Below are 22,832 nucleotides of genomic sequence, written 5' to 3' on the forward strand. Positions count from 1 at the left end.
AGGCTGAGGAATGACTGAAGTGTAAACGTGTAAACGTTGAGGTGAATTAACAGTCATCATTCTCAGCGTTCATTTGTTCTGGATTTAAACACATGCACATGAGACTCCACTAACCAATCAGAATCATTCACGTCAAGGCTCGCCCCTCTGACGTGGTAGCGTGGCTTCTTCCTGTAGCAGGAAGTGAACGTTAAACTGTTCATTTCTTACGCTGAAGCTGAAATGAAAACAGGTTAACACTTACTGCAGGCTCAATCACTTGGATTTGTGGTTCCAGAGAAGACCAATCCAGCCCTGAGACTGAAGATCAGAAAAACTGAAGAAAGAGAACAAGTAATAAGGAATATTTTCCCTCTGGGCGTCATAGTTAAGGGTCATACTTTACAGTGAGTTTAGAAAATGGCCTCCAAGCGTTCTTTCACTGAAGAGGATTTCTCTTGTCCTGTGTGCCGTGACATTTTCAAGGATCCTGTCATCATGACATGCAGTCACAGTGTTTGTAAAGTTTGTCTGCAGCAGTTCTGGGAATCTAAAGGACACCAAGAATGTCCTATCTGCAGGAAAAGATTCACAAATTCAAGTCCACAACTGAACTTGGTCTTAAGGAACCTGTGTGAGACCTTCTTACAGGAGAGAAGTCAGAGAGCTTCAGCAGGGTCTGAGGTGCTCTGCAGTCTGCACAGTGAGAAACTCAAGCTCTTCTGTCTGGAGGATAAACAGCCTGTGTGTCTGGTGTGCAGAGACTCAAGGGAACATAAGAATCACAACTTTTGTCCTGTTGTTGAGGTGACAACTGGTTATAAGGTAAAGCACGTTTTAATCATGTGTTGTGCTGGGTATGAAATTTAAAACATTTATAGTCACTTTGGCACATTTGAATGTACTGATCTCAGACACACTACAAACATGAATTCCCACCAGTAATGACTCATGCAGTACTTGAGATGTTCATATACTGTACCTGTCAAGTGGACAATATCCGTCTGTCTGTAGCCATGTGAATAGCTGGTCTCAGGTCTGTCTGTAGCCATGTGAATAGCTGGCCTCAGGTCTGTCTGTAGCCATGTGAATAGCTGGCCTCAGGTCTGTCTGTAGCCATGTGAATAGCTGGCCTCAGGTCTGTCTGTAGCCATGTGAATAATAGCTGGCCTCAGGTGATCAGACTGTGAATATTGAGCTCCTCTCCCATCCAGAGCTCTCTCTCCCATTTCCCCACTCTCATGTGGGCCCTTGTTGCTCCTCCTCCTGCAGTTCATACAGCACAACACGTCCTTTAGGACCCCGCCCTCCCCAGACACACCCCAGATAGTAACGTCAACAATTAACCAGAGTTTTTCCTAAAGAATGTTTTTTTTTACTTTGACTTCATTCTTGACAATGTGCTGAGTTTGACTGTGATATTTATTTGTGTTATTGCAGCATAACTGTTGTATTCTTCATGTTGCACTTATTGTTGTCCTTGTTTATTGTTTCAAAATTGTAGTTAGAATTGCTCTTAAGACCTTCAAATGTTTTTTACCATGTTGTAAGTCGCTTTGGTTAAAAAGCCTCAGCCAAATGTAATGTAATGTAATGTTTCAGGAGGAACTGAGAACAGAGCTGGCCAAGCTGAAGGAAAAGATGAAGAAACATGAAGAAACTAAACTAACCTGTGACAAAACAGCAAAACACATTAAGGTAAATATAACACTCACAGGAGAAAAGCTAGTGCCATTTTTATTATATCATGCATGACTTGATGTGCTATGTATACAGGCACAGGCCCAGCACGCAGAGAAGCAGATCACGGAGAAGTTTGAGAAGCTTCACCAGTTTCTACGAGATGAAGAGGCAGCCAGGATAGCTGCACTGAGGGAGGAAGAGGAGCAGAAGACTCAGATGATGAAGGAGAAGATTGAGAAGATGAGCAGAGAGATCTCATCTCTTTCAGACACAATCAAAGCCATAGAAGAGCAAATAAGTGCTGATGACATCACAGTCCTGCAGGTAGGACTAGCCCCTCACACCTGACACACACGCACGCACGCACGCACGCACGCAGGCACGCACGCACACACACACACAAACACACACACACACACACACACACACACACACACGTCTATCTTCTTCTATCCAACATCTATTAGGCCTGTAGCTCAATTCAGTGCTTTACTCATTCAGCGCTCTCCCTCAACTATTCCATTACTTTATATTCTATAAAATCATCTCAGTTGATAACAGTAAGAGCACTAGAAGACAATGATTAGATACATTGCAGATAAAACAGTAATCATCTGTCAAGCATTGTAGTCTGATGACAGTGCATTACTGTAATTGCTGAGTGTGATCCTTGGCAAGTGTGGTGATCTCTAAAGAGTGTGGTGTTGGTGTGGTGATTTCTGAAGAGTGTGGTGATCTCTAAAGAGTGTGGTGTTGGTGTGGTGATTTCTGGTGTTGGTGTGGAGATCTCTGAAGAGTGTGGAGATCTCTGAAGAGTGTGGTGTTGGTGTGGAGATCTCTGAAGAGTGTGGTGTTGGTGTGGAGATCTCTGAAGAGTGTGGTGTTGGTGTGGTGATCTCTAAAGAGTGTGGTGTTGGTGAGGTGATCTCTGGTGTTGGTGTGGTGTTCTCTAAAGAGTGTGGTGTTGGTGTGGTGATCAATGGCGTAACAAGGCAGGTGCGGGCCCTGGTGCGACAAAATTATTCGGGCCCTTGCACGAAGATAGTTAAATACTGTAGCCCAGGAAGTATTACCTCTGATACATGCAATACACATTAAGGGTGACTATGCAAAGGACCTGAGGCACCGAAGTAGTTTAGTAGTTACAGATACAATTTCAAATAAAAATCACACGACTACGTGATCCATTCTGAAAACATATATATTTTTTTTTATTAATAGTCTGCAGGCCAGTGTAATCTAATATTAGCCTACTGCATTAACATCAACTCGCATGGAATTATGGGAACACCCACTGCGCTGAAACTTCTTCAACCCTCTGCTGAAACTGTAAGCGTAGATTGCTTGCTTATAAACTCGCACTGCGCAGAAACGAAACTTAATCTAGCCTATCTTATTCAACCGTGCAGAAACCAAATAAAATCATTTCATTAGTTCGCCCATCAGTATGATTTGTTGTGCTTGGGTGTAACGTTAACAGCATGTTTGGCTAGGTAGCTGACCGTGGTTCTGGAATGCCTGGAGCGGAGATCGCGTTAGAGCGATGGCCGCTTGCACCCCCTCAGTAAAGAAGGAGGATGAGTAACTGGGCTGTCAGTGAAATGGAGGAGTAGGGGGAGGAGGAGGGATGAGTTTAGCGAACGCCGGGGCGTGTGGCATAATAGAAAAGAAGGCCGGCTTAAATACTCTTGGAGCAGGAGGCGCGGTGAGTTAATTGGTGTCAATCATCCCTAAGGGCTCCTTCCGAACTTTGTTGAGAAAACATCATTAATATGCATACAATCCCCAATATGCATGAATTAGGCCGTGAGACCTTTGGTTGTTCAAAATTGTCAACGATGTTCCCAATATTTAATGCTCTGGCTCTCGTATTTTCAATGGACAGGATACCTAACCCACTGAGCCTCTAGTTCCCCATGCTGCTCCTCAGGTAGCCTAAGTCTTAATAAGTTTGATTTTGGAAAAAGATCGCTCAGCTGTTGTCACAGTCACACGCAATGTCAGAGACATAAGAGCAATCAGCTACACACTTCCCCGAATGTGGATGTTACACTGTCGTAAATAATCTACCACCAGCATTTTGGCAAGTTGAAAAATAGATGTTAGTAGTACTTTGGCCACCCTTCCCCTTGCTCTTTACGCTCCTGCCGCTTCTTGCAGCCGCTCGATGACTGAACCATGACTGAAATGTGCAGTTGCACTATCCATTCAAAAAATCGCAACAATTCGCTAAGCCTACTGTAGCTACCCAGATATCCCTGCTGTATCTCAGTAGAAAGAAAGATAAGCTGGCGAAACAGTATGACGACAAGGAAAGATGGTCAATTTGATTTAGCCGTTTTTATTTGATAGTTTGATTCTTAATGGTGAAGTTCTAAAAGAAAAAAGACGAGTGTGGTGTTGGTGTGGTGATCTCTGGTGTTGGTGTGGTCTCTAGAGAGTGTGGTGTTGGTGTGGTGATCTCTAAAGAGTGTGGTGTTGGTGTGGTCTCTAAAGAGTGTGGTGTTGGTGTGGTGTTCTCTAAAGAGTGTGGTGTTGGTGTGGTGTTCTCTAAAGAGTGTGGTGTTGGTGTGGTGATCTCTAAAGAGTGTGGTGTTGGTGTGGTCTCTGAAGAGTGTGGTGTTGGTGTGGTGTTCTCTAAAGAGTGTGGTGTTGGTGTGGTGATCTCTAAAGAGTGTGGTGTTGGTGTGGTGATCTCTGGTGTTGGTGTGGTGATCTCTGAAGAGTGTGGTGTTGGTGTGGTGATCTCTGGTGTTGGTGTGGTGATCTCTAAAGAGTGTGGTGTTGGTGTGGTGATCAGTGTTGCCACAGTTACTTTGAACAAGTAATCCGATTACTGATTACTGACTACTCCTTCTAAAAGTAACTTAGTTACTTTACTGATTACTCAATTTTAAAAGTAACTAAGTTAGATTACTTAAGTTACTTTTTAAACTAAGCCCCCCGCCGCCTCAACATAAAAATGGCAACCGGTTTTGCCAATACTCACTATTGGAAGTGCATTTTAACTGTAACATCAACAATATAGACATCACAACCTGCAAAAAGTTATTTCAGGGAGGTATCTAAAAAACACTTTAACCTACTGAGATACTGAAATAGCCTAGAGATGAATGTTTGTTCAATAATGTCTAGTCAGTATACTAAATAAGGAAGGCCTATAGATAGAAACTGTGGTAATAAAATATGAAGATTTTGGTAGTTTGGGCTTTTTGTGTATCCTTCTACTGTAGCCATTTAGAATATGCCAGTGAAATTACACTTGTTAAGCTCACCTCGACAAGTCTTTCGCATTTCTTTAATTTATTTAGCATCATTTAAGCCACCATGGGCGATGCTAAAATCACTGCTACTAACAGTGCAGTGTGCAAGATCATTATTTCGTGAGACAAGGGCAGGGCTGTACGCTTAGCTTTTTCACTAGGAGCATAGGTGCTCCTAAATGAAAAAATGTAGGAGCACAGAAAAAAATTTAGGAGCACTATGACATTTCCTTGAAAACCTTATTGCCTTAAGCAGGATACAGATCATTCACAGCAGTGGCAATCCTAGTCTCTGCTCAAACCCTGCACACACACAGAAAATGGGTTGTCTGGTTTCTATTTCATATTTTGAATTCAGAATTTGTATACATTTTGCTAACAATTCATAGCATTAAAGGTTCTGCATAATTACTTAAAATTCAAAGTAATTTGAATACTTCATATTGATTACACTAACACTTGTCTTTAATGATATTACAGGGGTGGTGTGTAAGTCTAATTGAGTGCCTGTCACTTTAAGCAGTACCGTAGCCTACGTGGACATAATTAGATTTCATTCGGTTTTAGGAAAATATAAACGCATAGTTCAAGGATAGCCTGCATGTTTTCATTCAATAACATGAATGTTATATATTTAAAAATTCAAAATACTTACAACGGGAAAGACAAATATTTCCGGTGTAATAGAAAAGATGAGTGTCCAGCAATGTGAACTTCTATGATTTAGGTAGCCACCGTAGCATGGCATTATGAGTTGTCCGTTCACTTTTTTCTTGGTCATCTTTAGTTGGCTGGGTGCTTAACTTACTCTACCATGACTTGTCTTGGAGTCTGGTAGCCTTTATATGTTACAGGCTATCCAATGAGTGACAACCAGTGCTGAAAATAAAACGTTACGGTATTCTCCTCCTGATAACGTTAGTGGAATGGATTTAATGTGAATGTAGCCATAAAAAGACGCATATGATACATATATGATGGCTATATGATACAGCGCATATTTGCGATGAATATGTTCCGCCTTTTTAAAGCAGATGTAGCCTACACCGAACCGTGGTTATACATCATTTAGACAACTGAATCAGGATACCATCTTTGTTTCATAGAAGTCTACCAGGCCTATGTCAAATGCAGGCTTGGGTGAAGCTGGGAGGAATTTAACGCACGGTTTCCACACCATGTTTAGCTAGCCTATATCAACCGTGATAATAATAGCCTATTTGAAATGAACACGGTAATTGTTACAGTCAACATTATTTATCATTTATAGCATTTTTACCGTTTCACCGGTAATCGCATAGTCACCAACTAATTACGAACAGATTGAAGAAAAAAGAAGACTGGATTTGGAGTGACATTTCTTGCGAGGTTGATGCTGAAAGCATGAGTGTCTAGCCAGGTGCGTAGGAGTTGTCAACTCTGAAATTAGATGCGCGAAAATTGTACTATACTTTCATCCACTTGGTGTGGATTCATTTTAGGAGCAAAATGCGAATGAAAGGGTTGAAATCAGTACTCGCACGTGTGCGAGCATTTTAAATTTTATATTCGCACTAATATATATTTGCGCGCAAATGCGACGACCTGCTCGCAGTGTACAGCCCTGGACAAGGGTACACTTTCGTAGATGCGGTCTTGTTACTTTTTGGGGGCACTGACTGACGCTACTGTACCATATTGAACTTATTGATTTAGTTCGGGAGAAAAGAGATAAAAGCCCGCCTACACTGAAAACGTATCGGTTGATATAGCGAAACAGCCCAGTCAGGGTGCTCTTGGATGCGCGTCGGGCACACACAGCCCTCTCTCTCCCTCTCTCCCTCTCTGTTGTGTGCGTCAGGGAGCCGCTATATGAGAAGTCGGGATGTTTAGCTAGAAAGGCCTTGCACTTTGTCGCCAACACAGAGTGTACACCGTACCTTAATGTTGTCATGTGTAGATGACTCAAACTCAAAATATGCCGACTGACTGTATTTTCATCTAGGAAACGCGCCTCTCTCCTCCCTGCATTGTTGTTTACGTTTGTGTCGCTGCGTGGAGCCTACTGTACACATGAGTTGTCTGTAGCCTATGCTGCATGCTGAAAACGTGAGCATAGTCTACACAACAAGAAGAAAATGAAAAATGACAAAATGAAAATGACAAAAATAGTAACGCACGGAGACGTGGATGAGTAACTTTAATCCGATCACTGGTTTGGAAATAGTAGCGCGTTAGATTACTCGTTACCGAAAAAAGTGGTCAAAATACAGTACTTAGTAACGCGTTACCGGCATCACTGGTGGTGATCTGGTGTTGGTGTGGTGATAAGAGTGGTGTTGGTGTGGAGATCTCTGGTGTTGGTGTGGTGTTCTCTAAAGAGTGTGGTGTTGGTTTGGTGATCTCTGGTGTTGGTGTGGTGATCTGGTGTTGGTGTGGTGATCTGGTGTTGGTGTGGTGATCTGAAGAGTGTGGTGTTGGTGTGGTGATTTCCGGTGTTGGTGTGGTGAGCAGAAGAAGAGTGTTGCAACAAAATGAACAGATACAGCATCAGTCCATCATCACTATCACACACAGACTAGTTAGGCACAGCGGCATCATAGTGAGCTAAAGGGAGATCTTGATCTTAAGTCAGTTAGTGAAGCTGCTAGTATGTGTGTGTGTGTGTGTGTGTGTGTGTGTGTGTTTATATGTATTGTCATCATCGGAAATCATGAACACATTCTCTTTGTTGTTTTCCAGAACTACAAGAGCACAGTGGAAAGGTGAGTGATCTGCCTCCTGTCTCTCTCTCTTCTCTGTGGTTCTGAACCCAAACCCACAGCAGCACTGACTGCTGAATGTTATTCCAGAGCCCAGTGCACACTGCAGCAACCAGAAAAAGTTTCAGGAGCTCTGATCAATGTGGCAAAGCACCTGGGCAACCTGAAGTTCAGAGTCTGGGAGAAGATGCAGAAGACTGTTCAATACAGTGAGTACACACATTTCTTTCCATAACTGCATTTGCTGCAGATTGTACAGTAGGTGAGACACACACACACACACACACACACACACACACACACACACACACACACACACACACACACACACACTGCTGTGACTGCTGTGGATCCCATCACTGCACACTGAGGATCTGAACGCAGCCACACACACATGCACTGACTCACACATGCACACACACACAACACGTGCATACACCCCACACACAGGCACACACACATACATGCACACAGACAAACACACACACACACACACACACACACACACACACACACACATGCATACACCCCACACACATGCACTCACTCACCAAACATGCATTGCACACACACACACACACACACACACACACACACACACACACACACACACACACACACACAGAGAGAGACAGACACTTCTTTATAGTGCTGCAATCAAACATGAAAACACAGCCAGACCAAGTGGTGTGTTGAAACACTCCAAGCACATCTGTACAGGTGTTGCGGCCAAGAAGAGAACACCTGGTACCAGTCCTATTGAAAATAACCATCATTCACATCCTCATCACTCAGTCCTATTGAAAATAACCATCATTCACATCCTCATCACTCAGTCCTATTGATAATGACCATCATTCACATCCTCATCACTCAGTCCTATTGATAACGACCATCATTCACATCACACATCACTCAGTCCTATTGATAATGACCATCATTCACATCCTCATCACTCAGTCCTATTGATAATGACCATCATTCACATCCTCATCACTCAGTCCTATTGATAATGACCATCATTCACATCCTCATCACTCAGTCCTATTGATAATGACCATCATTCACATCCTCATCACTCAGTCCTATTGATAATGACCATCATTCACATCCTCATCACTCAGTCCTATTGATAATGACCATCATTCACATCCTCATCACTCAGTCCTATTGATAATGACCATCGTTCACATCCTCATCACTCAGTCCTATTGATAATGACCATCATTCACATCCTCATCACTCAGTCCTATTGATAATGACCATCATTCACATCCTCATCACACATCACTCAGTGTTCAGCTCATGTGTGTGTTCTTTCTCTCTGCAGCTCCTGTGACTCTGGATCCCAACACTGCACACCCACTACTCATCCTGCCTGAGGATCTGACCAGTGCAAGAATTGATAAGAGACAGCAGCTTCCTGATAACCCAGAGAGATTTGATAAGTATCCCTGTGTCCTGGGCTCTGAGGGCTTTAACTCAGGGACTCACTGCTGGGATGTGGAGGTTGGAAAGAACACAGCGTGGGAAGTGGGTGTGAAGGCAGAGTCGGCCCAGAGGAAGGGAGACTATAACTATGGTGTGAGTGGACAGTGCCGTATATATTATAAAGATGGTAAATATGGAGCAGGTGCTGCACCACAGCCCTCCACTCGCCTCACAGTGCAGCAGAAACTCCAGAGGATCAGAGTGCAGCTGGACTGGGACAGAGGAAAGCTGTCATTCTCTGACCCTGATACTAACACACACCTACACACTCTCACACACACTTTCACTGAGAGAGTGTTCCCATACTTAGCTGGTGGTGTAGAGTGTCCTCTGAGGATGTTACCAGTGAAGGTCTCAGTTAGAGTAGAGCAGCCCAGTTAGAGCTGATGGTGTCTCTGTGTGGACCAGAACTGATCAGCATGAGGAGATGAATCAGTTAGAGGAGACTCTGAGAGAAAACACCACTGTGGACTGAGAGAAATCACCAGCATCAGACACACCATGGGATAATTTGACATTCACTGTACACACTCTTACATTTTAGTTTCTGACGTGTTTTTAGGTAAATTTCACTTCATCTTCCACCTGATCCACGCTCTATCCAGACACGATGGGCCGAGCTCAGAGCTGCTCCTCTCATTGGCCAGACCTGATGGGCCAAGCTCAGAGCTGCTCCTCTCATTGGCCAGACCTGATGGGCCAGGCTCAGAGCTGCTCCTCTCATTGGCCAGACCTGATGGACCGAGCTCAGAGTTGCTCCTCTCATTGGCCAGACCTGATGGGTCGAGCTTAGAGTTGCTCCTGTCATTGGCCTGATTCCCTGGGCAGTTCCACAGCAGTTAAATGGACCAACCAGTCGTGACTCTGGCCAGAGGTGTACAGATGTTTTGCCTTATTTCTCAGAGAATGTTATGGTATATCGCTTCCTCTCTTTACTCTCTTTTCTCTCTCTCTCTCTGCTGGGTGGACACCATGTGTAAGACTCCTCTTTTCTTCCCTTCTTCTAGTACCAGAGAGAGGACGGTGTTTCTTTTTTCTTTGTTCTACTTCTCATCTGATTTTCAGTTTGTCCTACTACTGTATACAATAAATATAGTTTAGTGCTCAGTCTGCATCCTGCGTGTGTCTGTCCTGGCCTCTTCTGAGTTTAAAGGGGTCGTCGTTCCCTGACCCTGTCCTTGAGCAAGACCCTGAACCCCAAACTGCTCTGATATGCAGGTTGGTACACATGGCAACCTCTTGTCATCAGGGTGGGAGCTTTTTCCCTTCAAATAATAAAAACTGTCAAACTCATGGCAGAATGTTATTTTAATTGAACAGTGTATAGCATGTCTCCTTTAATTTCAGAAGTTGTGATTCAAGAATCACCGGCATTACCATTTAGGAAGAAAAGTATTCTGTTAGAAGTAGAGGAGATGAGTGGCCCATGTGTTGTGGTCCATCACAGAGGATTCTCCACTGACAACATAAAACAGCTGATGCTATGACACTCAGACGTGGAGAGCCTAATAAACAACAACACATGACTGATCACCTTGACCTTGATTGATCACAGGAAGGAAATGTACTGTTGCATTGAGAGTAGCATGAAGTAGTAGTAGTCAATTGAGTATTCCAATACAATCTTACAATATTACAACTGACGCAATACTAACACCCCCCTGTAGATGACAGTGCACATTACAGTAACATAATATACAGCGCTGACACAATGCTGACCTTTGCTTTGCGCTCTTAATTAGATATGCCTACTACACACACTCACACTCATGTGTGATGCATCCTTTACCTGCTCCAATAAATCACCCATTTTTATTTCAGACACTTGTAGATGAGACTTAGCAGCTTATGTTCTGTTGTCCAGGAAAATTTAAGTGCCCGCTGATCAGAAAACCGGACTCATATGAGTCTAGCAAAGACTAACTTGTTTATCATATAGTTTATATTATTTTATGAAGCTGACTATTTTTATTTGTTTGAATTCTGCTCCTATTATATGCTGAATGTGAGCACGTTCATGTGTTGTGAACCAAGATGACAACTAAAAAGGACTCTGAAGGTGACTCCCAAATGTTTTAATGAATAGGAACTTCTGTTGTAGCCTATGTTATGAGAGCATTTTGAGTAAGCCTACGGATGCTGTGCAAGGTTAAAATACAATTATACTGAGAAGAAGATAAAACTTTGGAGATCATTAAAGGGTCACTGCACCCTAAAATAGGTTTTTTGAGCTGTTGATTGATTGAAAATACTCATAAGTGGTGAACTGTACTATTACCAGGGTTAATATTGACAAAAATCGTGTTTCTCGACAAACGTAACATTTCGTCTGATTTTGTATTGGAGATATTGCTCTCTCGCGCATACTACCGTTTGAAAACATGCCATGGCATGTTGGTCCAAAATACTATTGGAATGATGACGTTGTCCTGCACTTCTAGTCCGACACTACGTCACCGGGTCGTTACAAATTAGGACTGAAACGCCCCAACACCTGCTGCCCTGATTAGCCTACCTGTGATAAGCCATGTCTGCAGCACTCATTCCCAGATTGACACGAAATCACCATGGTTGATTGGTTGCAGCAGTGCTGCACTCTCTCTCCAAATTTCAGAACGTCTCGCCCATTTTGAAAGCCGTTTTCAGAAATGTGAAGTGGGTGGAGTTATGGGGTGAAGTGACTCTTTAATGGACAAGGGCTGGTGTACTACTGAACATAAGAGGCGACACTTTAAAGGGTCACTGCACCCTAAAATAGGTTTTTTGAGCTGTTGATTGATTGAAAATACTCATAAGTGGTGAACTGTACTATTACCAGGGTTAATATTGACAAAAATCGTGTTTCTCGACAAAAGTAACATTTCGTCTGACTTTGTATTGGAGATATTGCTCTCTCGCGCATACTACCGTTTGAAAACATGCCATGGCATGTTGGTCCAAAATACTATTGGAATGCTGACGTTGTCCTGCACTTCTAGTCCGACACTACGTCACCGGGTCGTTACAAATTAGGACTGAAACGCCCCAACACCTGCTGCCCTGATTAGCCTACCTGTGATAAGCCATGTCTGCAGCACTCATTCCCAGATTGACACGAAATCACCATGGTTGATTGGTTGCAGCAGTGCTGCACTCTCTCTCCAAATTTCAGAACGTCTCGCCCATTTTGAAAGCCGTTTTCAGAAATGTGAAGTGGATGGAGTTATGGGGTGAAGTGACTCTTTAACAGACACAAACTGGTCAGCAGTGAATATGGCCAATACAATTACTGGGAAAGAGCAGAGACAAATGGGAGACAACTCACATGAGACAAAAAGCCCACGGGCTTGTGTCTGACTAAATATTATCATTAAAAACGTTGGGGGCTTAAAACACCAAGAAACTTTTTTCTTGATAATTTCTTAATGTAGCCTAATACTGTTTGGACATGATCAAACACTGTGTTTGTGTTCAGCCCTTAAAGTGATACTGATTTCACCTTCTCTGTGACTGTGCCGTCTATTACTCACTGTGCTGGAAAAGCTACTGTTTAGCCTGAGGGTTCATCTTACTCAACACTGTGTTTGTGTTCAGGGGCGGTGCAGGCAGGCAGCAGGGTCCAAATATTTTCTCTCTCTCCCTCAGTCTCTCCTTTTCTCCCTCTCTCTCTCTCTCTCATTCTCTCTCTCTCACTCTCTCTTTTTCTCCCTCCCTCTCTCATATTTAAGCAGAGCTGTCCAATCAGAATCCTCAATCCAAGTCCCTCCCTCCACCTCACCCTGTAGTTGAATGAGGAAGTGGGAACTGAGACGGACGGACTGAACTGATTGACGGCTTCTCTCTGAACTCTAAAAAGGTACGAGGGTGTAAAATACTTATTCTGCACAAAACAAATAGACCATTTTCAGATACATGTCAAACTGCCTGACAATTGATTCAGTATATGGTGGGTTCTTTTTCAGAGACTGACATGATCTTAAAACAGTGAAGTTGAAAGTGAAAGCAAACTGTACAAACTACTGCAAAAGACTACTGGTAACAGCACGATGGCATCTAAACCCTTCTCAGAAGAGGATTTCTCCTGTCCTGTGTGCTGTGACATCTTCAAGGACCCTGTAGTGCTCTCATGCAGTCACAGTATCTGTAAGGTCTGTCTGCAGCAGTTCTGGGAAACTAAAGGATCCAGAGAATGTCCAGTCTGCAGGAGGAAGTCATCAATGGTTAACCCCCCAATCAGTCTGACGCTAAGGAACCTGTGTGAGGCCTTTTTACAGGAGAGAAGTCAGAGAGCTTCAGCAGGGTCTGAGGTGCTCTGCAGTCTGCACAGTGAGAAACTCAAGCTCTTCTGTCTGGAGGATAAACAGCCTGTGTGTGTGGTGTGTAGAGACTCCAAAACACACAAACACCACAACTTCAGTCCCATCAGTGAGGCTGCACCAGATATGAAGGTAGGAATGTTCAAATGATAAATAGCTGCTATAGACAAGCTGTGGTGCAAGCAAGTCCACATGTTGGTCTAAGCACCAACGTGGGCCCAGATTGAACCGATTATAATCCTATATCTCTATTAACGGCTGTTCACTATCTCAGGTTCAGCTCTTTTCTACTCCTTCTATCTCCTACTCCTTTCCTGATCATCTATACTGAATGGTACATTTGGGTCTAGTCTAGTAAACCTAACTACCTTCCACTCATTTCCCGCCCATCTCTACTGTCCTGTCACAATTAAAGGCACAAATGCACCCAATTTGTAGCCTGACTCTCGCCAGACCCTTGTAGTTCCGCCATGCTCCACCAGAGGCTGAGCTCCACACAAGGGTCTGGACGCGAGGGCAATCCAAACCCCTGTGCCAGTGATCAAAAAATGAGCAGCCAATCAGGAGCGCCGAAGCGAGTGTTTGATTCAAATAACAATGGCGGCACGCAGCGAGGAGTCTTGTGCTGACATTGATTCTGCTATTTCAACCGTTTTGTCGAATCTATCGAGTATTCATTCTTTCAGAGAATAGTTTTGAAGACATTTATTGGTGGCAAGGATGTTTTTACTCTTCTTCCGACCGGGTTTGGCAAGAACTTGAAGAAGCCTAGCACGTCATTCAAGATAACAGGCAAGTGGTTTATCAAATCACATGCGAGGATGTTTTACAAGGACCCGCCTTCAGAAATACATCTCCTATCGAGAAGTCCCAGATCCTTGTGTGAAGCAGACAGCGAACTACAGGATCTGGCGAAAGTCAGGTTACCCAATTTGCATAATGAAGAATGAATTCACACAATTATGCCATTTCAGGTATTAAAGGAAAGGTCTGCTAGACCTGCAGATACAGTTGCAGTAAAGTGTGCTTGTATTTCAGGAAGAGCTCAAAATCAAGCTGGAGCCCCTAACAAAGAAACTGAAGAGCTTTGAAGAAGTTAAACTCCTCTGTGATCAAACAGCAGCACACATTAAGGTGAGACATGGGTCAGCAACTGGATTTACAGTTAAGTTACAGTTGATGATAATGTGGTGGTGATGTGTTGTTATGTGTCATTGAAGACTCAGACCCAGCACACAGAGAAGCAGATGAAGATGGAGTTTGAGAAGCTTCATCAGTTTCTACGAGATGAAGAGGCAGCTAGGATAGCTGCACTGAGGGAGGAAGAGGAGCAGAAGAGTCTGATGATGAAGGATAAGATTGAGAAGATGAGCAGAGAGATCTCATCTCTTTCAGCCACCATCAGAGCCATAGAAGAGCAGATGGGAGCTGATGATGTGACTTTTCTGCAGGTAAGAAGCAGTCTTGAGCTTTTCTACTTGAGTGTCACTGGTAGCTGCTGTGTGATTGGACAAAGAGAACTCAAAGCTAATGTGCTACAGATGTGTGAACACAGCAGGGCTCCATCATGGAGCTCTATGAGATCAGAGCTGTGCATTATGACATCAGCACTCTAGAGGGTCAGCACAGCTCTAGTGGACCATAGTGGACATGAACTGATGCACTTCATAGAGAACGCAGCTCTAGTGGACCGTAGTGGACATGAACTGATGCACTTCATAGAGAACACAGCTCTAGTGGACCATAGTGGACATGAACTGATGCACTTCATAGAGAACACAGCTCTAGTGGACCATAGTGGACATGAACTGATGCACTTCATAGAGAACACAGCTCTAGTGGACCATAGTGGACATGAACTGATGCACTTCATAGGGAACACAGGCATTTCCATTAGATAAGAACAATAACATCCAGTTGAACTGGTTATTAAAAACCAATCTATCATGTCAAGACCTCCCCAGATTTTTTACAGCTAGTAATCACTCCACATATTGCATTGAACTATCCGATACAAACAAAACACAAACGTGCTTTGATTAAAAAACATTTAATCAAAGCACGAGCAGCAGTTTCATAGCGACACATTTGAGTAAGTAAAGTAAGTAAAGAGTAGGTGAATGTCCAAGTAAATATGATACTGACAGACAAGTAAGATACGTGTGGTCTGGGCCCATAGACAACAATTTGTAAGTAAAACATAATTTGTGAATGAAGAAACAGAAAGGCATAATAGTCAGCATTTCACCTGATTCATGGTTTTGGTCATTGCCCCATTCAGAGTTTGGATATGTTTGCGTTAAGTAAGTACAATAAGTGTGATGTGAAATATCAATATAATGCTTAATGTATTTCTCTCTTTGTTTTTCTGCAGAACTACAAGAGCACAGTGGAAAGGTGAGTGATCTGCCTCCTGTCTCTCTCTCTCTCTTCTCTGTGGTTCTGAACCCAAACCCACAGCAGCACTGACTCCTGAATGTTATTCCAGAGCCCAGTGCACACTGCAGGATCCGGAGAGGGTTTCAGGAGCTCTGATCAATGTGGCAAAGCACCTGAGCAACCTGAAGTTCAGAGTCTGGGAGAAGATGCAGGAGACTGTTCAGTACAGTGAGTAGCCTATTACACACACATACACAGACACAGCTGCATAAATTATAATACAAGGGCTTATGGGTAACACTTTACATTACGGCTCGCTAATAAGGTGGTAATTGTATGGTAATTTCTATGTAATTTCATGGTAACAATCCCTTGTTACCACTTATTACAAGTAATTTCCATGCAGTTTCTAGTGCAATTACTCTGCAGTTTCGAAGTAATAGCAATGCAAACAGCATTAATTAAAGTGGTAATTTCTATGGTATTTTTTAATGTAATTTCATGGTAATAATATTTTGTAGCCCCTTATTACTAGTCATTTCTATGCAATTTCCAGTGCAATTACTCTGCAGTTTCTAAGTAATAGTGATGCAAACAGCTTTCATTTTAAGTTTAAAATGGTAATGATTTAAAATGAATCTAGTTCTTGAAATGATAGTCCAGGATTTACTTATTGTTTTTGTTTAATTACCTGAAAAACAAAGAGGTAATTTCCAGGAAAATACACAGCATCAGGGCCGTAAAAATACACTATCACTTATTTCCACTCAGCTACTTAGTATTACCATCTCTGATCTGAAATAGGTTACCGTGTACTGACATTCAACACACAACCACATGTTGAGCACAACCTTAACTTTGTTCTGCAAAAAAACATTGTTTTCACACATTTAAAACATGTACTGCAATAATAAAACAACATAATCAAATGATGAAACAGTAGGCTAAATATTTTATTTGCAGTGCACCCTAAACCTACCAAAACATTCATACAGGTACAGAGGTGACGTGTTTGTTACAGATGAAAATATTATAATATTTCGTTGACTTCTTTGGGTCAGAAGCTCCTCTCGGTATAACGAAGTCGTCCTTCTCAAAATTATGACAGCAGACACGGTAATTCATCACTTTAGCGTTTCGATTGAGGTGTCAATGTCCACATTCAAAACAATAAGGCACTGGAGACCGACCGTATCGCAATGACAGCTGATGAAAACGTGCTGGATTGCAAACTTTTAATTTTTGTTTCGCTGCCGGGAAAGGAACAGACACGAACCACTCTGTCTTCCTTGTCCTCTTAGTTAAATTTTCGGCGGACTTATAGGCTACTTTAAATGTTGTATGTTAAATGTTAACTTTCTTTTTTTGCAGAACAAAGTAATAAAGGTCGTACTCAACATGTGTTTGTGTGTTGAATGTCAGTAGGCTACAAAATAGCTTATTTCAGATCAGAGATGGTAATAACTAAGTAATTGAGTGGAAATAGGTGATAATGTATTTTACGGCCCTGATGCTGTGTATTTTCCTGGTAATTACCTCCTTGTTTTTCAAGTAATTAAACAAAAACAACACTAAAAATGTCATAAGGATAATTTATGGGTTTATCAACACAGCTAGGTAATTAAATAGGAAGAGGCAATAGTGCATTTTACAGCTCTGATACCATATAGTTTCCATAAAATTACTTCACTTGTTCCAGTTTAGTTACAGGCACATAATGTCTTCTTTACCAGCTTACTACGACAATGACTTGGTTTGTCTCTTTCTTAGTAGGCTAATAATAAGTAATTGGGTGGAAATAAGTGATAATGTATTTTACGGCCCTGATGCTGTGTATTTTCCTGGAAATTACCTCCTTGTTTATCATGTAATTAAACAAAAACAATAAGTAAAGTTTCAAATAATTACCATTTTATTATACTTAAAATGAAAGCTGTTTGCATCGCTATTACCTAAAAACTGCAGAGTTATTGCACTGGAAACTGCATGGAAATAATTTGTAATAAGTGGCTACAAAGGATTATTCATAAAATGATATCAAAATACCATAGAAATTACCACCTTAATTAATGCTGTTTGCATTGCTATTACCTAGAAACAGCAGAGTAATTGCACTAGAAACTGCATAGAAATGACTGGTAATAAGTGGTAACAAGTGGTAACAAGGGATTGTTACCATGAAATTACATAGAAATTACCATACAATTACCACCTTACTAGCGAGCCGTAATGTAAAGTGTTACCGGCTTATGCATGCATACACACAAACACACTCTCTCTCAATTCAATTCAATGCAATTCAACTCAATAAAGCTTTATTCTCTCTCTCTAACACACACATGTTCGCAAACACATTCACACACACCACGCACACGAACGCTAACACTCACAGATACACATACACAAACTGGACACACACAGTCATACCGGACACTCACATATGGTTGCTTAAGTACATGCACACGCATGCACCACACACACACAAACACTCACTCACACACACGCACACACAGCTGTACACAGCTGCACACAAGTGCTGCAAATATTCAATGATTCTGCATTCAGCAATGCATAGAAATTATGAAAACAAACACGTCACACACACACACACACACACACACACACACACACACACATATACAGTACACTCATGCGCACACTCACATACACATGTACATGTACAGTACATGTTCACACACACACACACACACACTCACACACACGCACACACAGCTGTACACAGCTGCACACAAGTGCTGCAAATATTCAATGATTCTGCATTCAGCAATGCATAGAAATGATGAAAACAAACATGTCACACACACACACACACACACACACATATACAGTACACTCATGCGCACACTCACATACACATGTACATGTACAGTACATGTTCACACACACACACACACACACACACACACACATACAGACACACAGGTCATGTTACTCAAGAATAGAACACCTGATAACAGTCCTATTGATAATGACCATCATTCACATCCTCATCACACACCACTCAAGGCGTTTTTTTACCAAGAACGAACCTGGTGTTGAACTGGTGCCGTTCAGAATTCTTTGAACCGTGGTGCTATCTAGTGAACCAGCCCGCATTTACACCAGTTCTGAACAGAACCAAGGATGTGTCATCAACAATGGGTGGTGCATGCAAAATCAAAAGTTAATGAGATGCATAAACGGGAGAATGATATGACCAGTTGTCCCATAAAAACGGCAGAAACTAGCTGTTTAAAATGCTAGTCAACGTCTGCAGTGTAATGCTAGTTGAATCGTTTTGTTTACTCATGGCAACAGTTGATATGGACGGAAAACTCATGCTTTTAGCCTTCTTCCCTCTGAAAGACGCAATGACACGCCCACTCCGGTTCGCAAGAAAAAACAACTATTTTTTGGTTCAACTTCCGAACCAAGGTGCCACGTTCCGAACCGGCTTTTGTTTGGTGAAAACGCGACGAACGGTTCAAATGTTGGTTCGCGAACGGGAACGGAGCCGGTTCTCTGTCGGTGAAAAAAGGCCTTCAGTGTTCAGCTCATATGTGTGTTCTTTCTCTCTGCAGCTCCTGTGACTCTGGATCCCAATACTGCACACCCACAGCTCATCCTGTCTGAGGATCTGACCAGTGTGAGATGTGATGTTGAGGAGCAGCAGCTTCCTGATAACCCAGAGAGGTTTGATCACTATGCCAGTGTGCTGGGCTCTGAGGGCTTTAACTCAGGGACTCACTGCTGGGATGTGGAGGTTGGAGAGAACACATGGTGGGAGGTGGGTGTGAAGGCAGAGTCAGCCCAGAGGAAGGGAGAATATGGTGAAGATGTGAGTGGAGAGTGGAGTGTGTTGTATAATGATGGTAAATATGGAGCATGCGCTGCTCCACAGCCCCTCACTCTCCTCACAGTGCAGCAGAAACTCCAGAGGATCAGAGTGCAACTGGACTGGGACAGAGGAGAGCTGTCATTCTCTGACCCTGATAATAACACACACCTACACACTGTCACACACACATTCACTGAGAGAGTGTTTCCATACTTTAATAGCTGTAGGGAGTCTCCTCTGAGGATGTTACCAGTGAAGGTCTCAGTTAGAGTAGAGCAGCCCAGTTAGAGCTGATAGTGTCTCTGTGGACCAGAAAGGATCAGCATGAGGAGATGAATCAGAGACTCTGAGAGAAAACACCACTGTGGACTGAGAGAAATCACCAGCATCACATACACCCTCTTCTCCCATGTGATCATTTGACATTCATTGTACACGCTCCACATTTTTATGCTGTGTAAGGGATAAAGGTTTGTGATATAAAATTCATTAAAGGTACATTTCACTTATGGATCCATCCGAATCTGCTTCAGAGGTGTGTAGGCAACATAACTGATGAGGTGTGACTGAAAGGCTGTTGCACTGCCACTGCAAGGCCAGCAGGGGGCAGAGTGCCACAGCATAACAGGCATGATGAGGGGGTGGGATGAGAGGCAAAGGCACAATGGGGCAACATGTACAGTGTGTTGATGATGACCCTGCTCATAGGCTTCAATGTAAACACAACAATAATAATAATAAATAAATGGGATTCTACACACATGATGCGTGCAGCAAAGACACAACATGCACATCAGTGAGCACTGGTGATGGGGGCATATGTATCATGGGGTAAAGACACAACATGCACATCAGTGAGCACTGGTGATGGGGGCATATGCATCATGGGGTAAAGACACAACATGCACATCAGTGAGCACTGGTGATGGGGGCATATGTATCATGGGGTAAAGACACAACATGCACATCAGTGAGCACTGGTGATGGGGGCATATGTATCATGGGGTAAAGACACAACATGCACATCAGTGAGCACTGGTGATGGGGGCATATGCATCATGGGGTAAAGACACAACATGCACATCAGTGAGCACTGGTGATGAGGGCATGTGTATCATGGGGTAAAGACACAACATGCACATCAGTGAGCACTGGTGATGGGGGCATATGTATCATGGGGTAAAGACACAACATGCACATCAGTGAGCACTGGTGATGGGGGCATATGCATCATGGGGTAAAGACACAACATGCACATCAGTGATCACTGGTGATGGGGGCATATGTATCATGGGGTAAAGACACAACATGCACATCAGTGAGCACTGGTGATGGGGGCATATGTATCATGGGGTGAAGACACAACATGCACATCAGTGAGCACTGGTGATGGGGGCATATGTATCATGGGGTAAAGACACAACATGCACATCAGTGAGCACTGGTGATGGGGGCATATGTATCATGGGGTAAAGACACAACATGCACATCAGTGAGCACTGGTGATGGGGGCATATGTATCATGGGGTATGGTCCTTACTGGACCACTGTTAGAGTGGTGTGAAACGTCTTCACAAAAGTCTTCTACCAGATTAATCTCCTTGATTATTTGTGAGATCTCCACACTGTGTTCTGTGTGCAGCTCAAATAAAGATGCTCTGAAAACAAAAGTTGGATAAGAAATAAGACTGTTTTTAAGAACGATGGGAGAGAACAGCAGAACCTCCACCCACCTCAATCCTGATCAGCAGAACCAGCAGAACTCCACCCTGATCAGCAGAACTCCACCCTGATAAGCAGAACCAGCAGAACCCTGGTGCAAATAGCATTGGCCACATAGCTGAGCTATTTACACCCTGTGACGTAACAACAAAAGAAATGGACCATCTTTGCAGGAGATGTCCTATCTAAATCCTAAATCTAACAAATTAGGATTATTAAAACAATATTTTAGATGGGAAAGTGGTGCTAAATTTCTACAAACTTTGCTCAGTGAACGGGTAAAACCGTCCGTTTGTGAGCAAAATCAAGAAACACGATTTTTTAGTTTGTTTGCCGTTACCTAGCAATCACAACTTATATGCAATATCTCCCACTTTTTCACCACAGGGTGTAGTATAGTGGAGATGACATCGGGTTGTGACTCCGTGATTCAGGGATCGAATCACAGTTGAAGAGATGCCTTTTTTTTCCCATGGCAAAGTACGAACGACTCTCTTTCAGATGACGTTCCCTCGCGGCAAATAAGAGTTTGTGCTTTTTGAATCTGTCAAAGATTTGACTAGTTTTATTTCAATTATGAGTACAGTTGAGTAGAAGTAGGCTTCAGTAGTTGTGAGTAGAAAGGTTTCTTGGTATTTTGAGCCCCCAACATTGTCTTCAAGGCAGCACTGCCTGGAAGTCACTGGGGTTAGGCATGGGTTAAGGTTAGGGTTTAGGGTTAGGAGTAGGATTAAGTGCCTTTACTGTAAGTCAACAGTGGCAGCGCTGCCTGGAAGACAACTCGGAAAACAACTCTTTGAACTAGCTTGCCTTTGATCAAGCTACCACATGACCACTCATCAGCCTAATATTTGTATAATCGCTTCCATATATTGTAAGTAACCCAGACATGGCGAAACAGCTAAAATCTAAAAGCTTAAAAACTAAATTACTGTAGAGCTGGAAAACAGCTTACACAGGCCTATTGACAGTGTACATGGATGTTAGACATCGGGTGTAAATAGCATTGTTGATTATAGACACTATTTACACCCGGGTGTAAATAGTAATGTTCATAATTTGCACCATGGGTGCAAATAGCTAGCCTGGTCCTAACCATCCCATAATACTACCATTTCATTTCGTATTATGGTCTGGAATTTCTTTGCTCTGAAGCGCTTGCAGGAAGCGGGAAGTAACGCCCAGTTCTGGTTTGAATTGATTGGACAGCTCTCACCCAATCGGCGATAGTTACTCATAACAACATAGCGCAGGCATTTAACGTCATCGTCACGAGCGCCCTCCCCCTTTCGCCCCCACCAACCCGTCTCTTCGTTTATTGGCTGCTTTCTGGAGGGGGGGCGTTCTGTTACAATTCTACCGAGCAGAATGCTCCACAGAGGAGCACGGCCAGACTCGTAGTGGAGGCAATCCTTGGCCGGAAGTACGTGGATGGCTCGCG

General features: G+C 42.9%; 2 protein-coding genes across 2 annotated transcripts; both read left to right on the forward strand.

Moving 5' to 3' along the window:
- Positions 1-264: 264 nt before the first annotated feature.
- LOC134079025 (E3 ubiquitin-protein ligase TRIM39-like) lies at positions 265-10,271 on the forward strand. Its single transcript, XM_062535190.1, has 12 exons — positions 265-804; positions 1,582-1,677; positions 1,756-1,986; positions 2,388-2,407; positions 2,448-2,578; positions 4,100-4,102; positions 4,219-4,260; positions 4,306-4,449; positions 7,286-7,318; positions 7,419-7,425; positions 7,757-7,875; positions 8,997-10,271. The coding sequence occupies exons 1-12, from the start codon at positions 400-402 to the stop codon at positions 9,536-9,538; spliced, it is 1,773 nt and encodes a 590-aa protein (XP_062391174.1). The 5' UTR covers positions 265-399; the 3' UTR covers positions 9,539-10,271.
- A 2,239-nt stretch (positions 10,272-12,510) lies between these two features.
- On the forward strand, positions 12,511-20,182 carry LOC134079127 (E3 ubiquitin-protein ligase TRIM35-like). The gene is made up of 7 exons (XM_062535308.1): positions 12,511-12,992; positions 13,099-13,584; positions 14,491-14,586; positions 14,673-14,903; positions 15,827-15,849; positions 15,941-16,059; positions 19,413-20,182. The coding sequence occupies exons 2-7, from the start codon at positions 13,183-13,185 to the stop codon at positions 19,955-19,957; spliced, it is 1,416 nt and encodes a 471-aa protein (XP_062391292.1). The 5' UTR covers positions 12,511-12,992; positions 13,099-13,182; the 3' UTR covers positions 19,958-20,182.
- The last annotated feature ends 2,650 nt before the right edge of the window (positions 20,183-22,832 follow it).

The sequence above is a fragment of the Sardina pilchardus genome, chromosome 4 (genome assembly GCF_963854185.1).
Source record: "Sardina pilchardus chromosome 4, fSarPil1.1, whole genome shotgun sequence".
NCBI lineage: Eukaryota > Metazoa > Chordata > Actinopteri > Clupeiformes > Clupeidae > Sardina > Sardina pilchardus.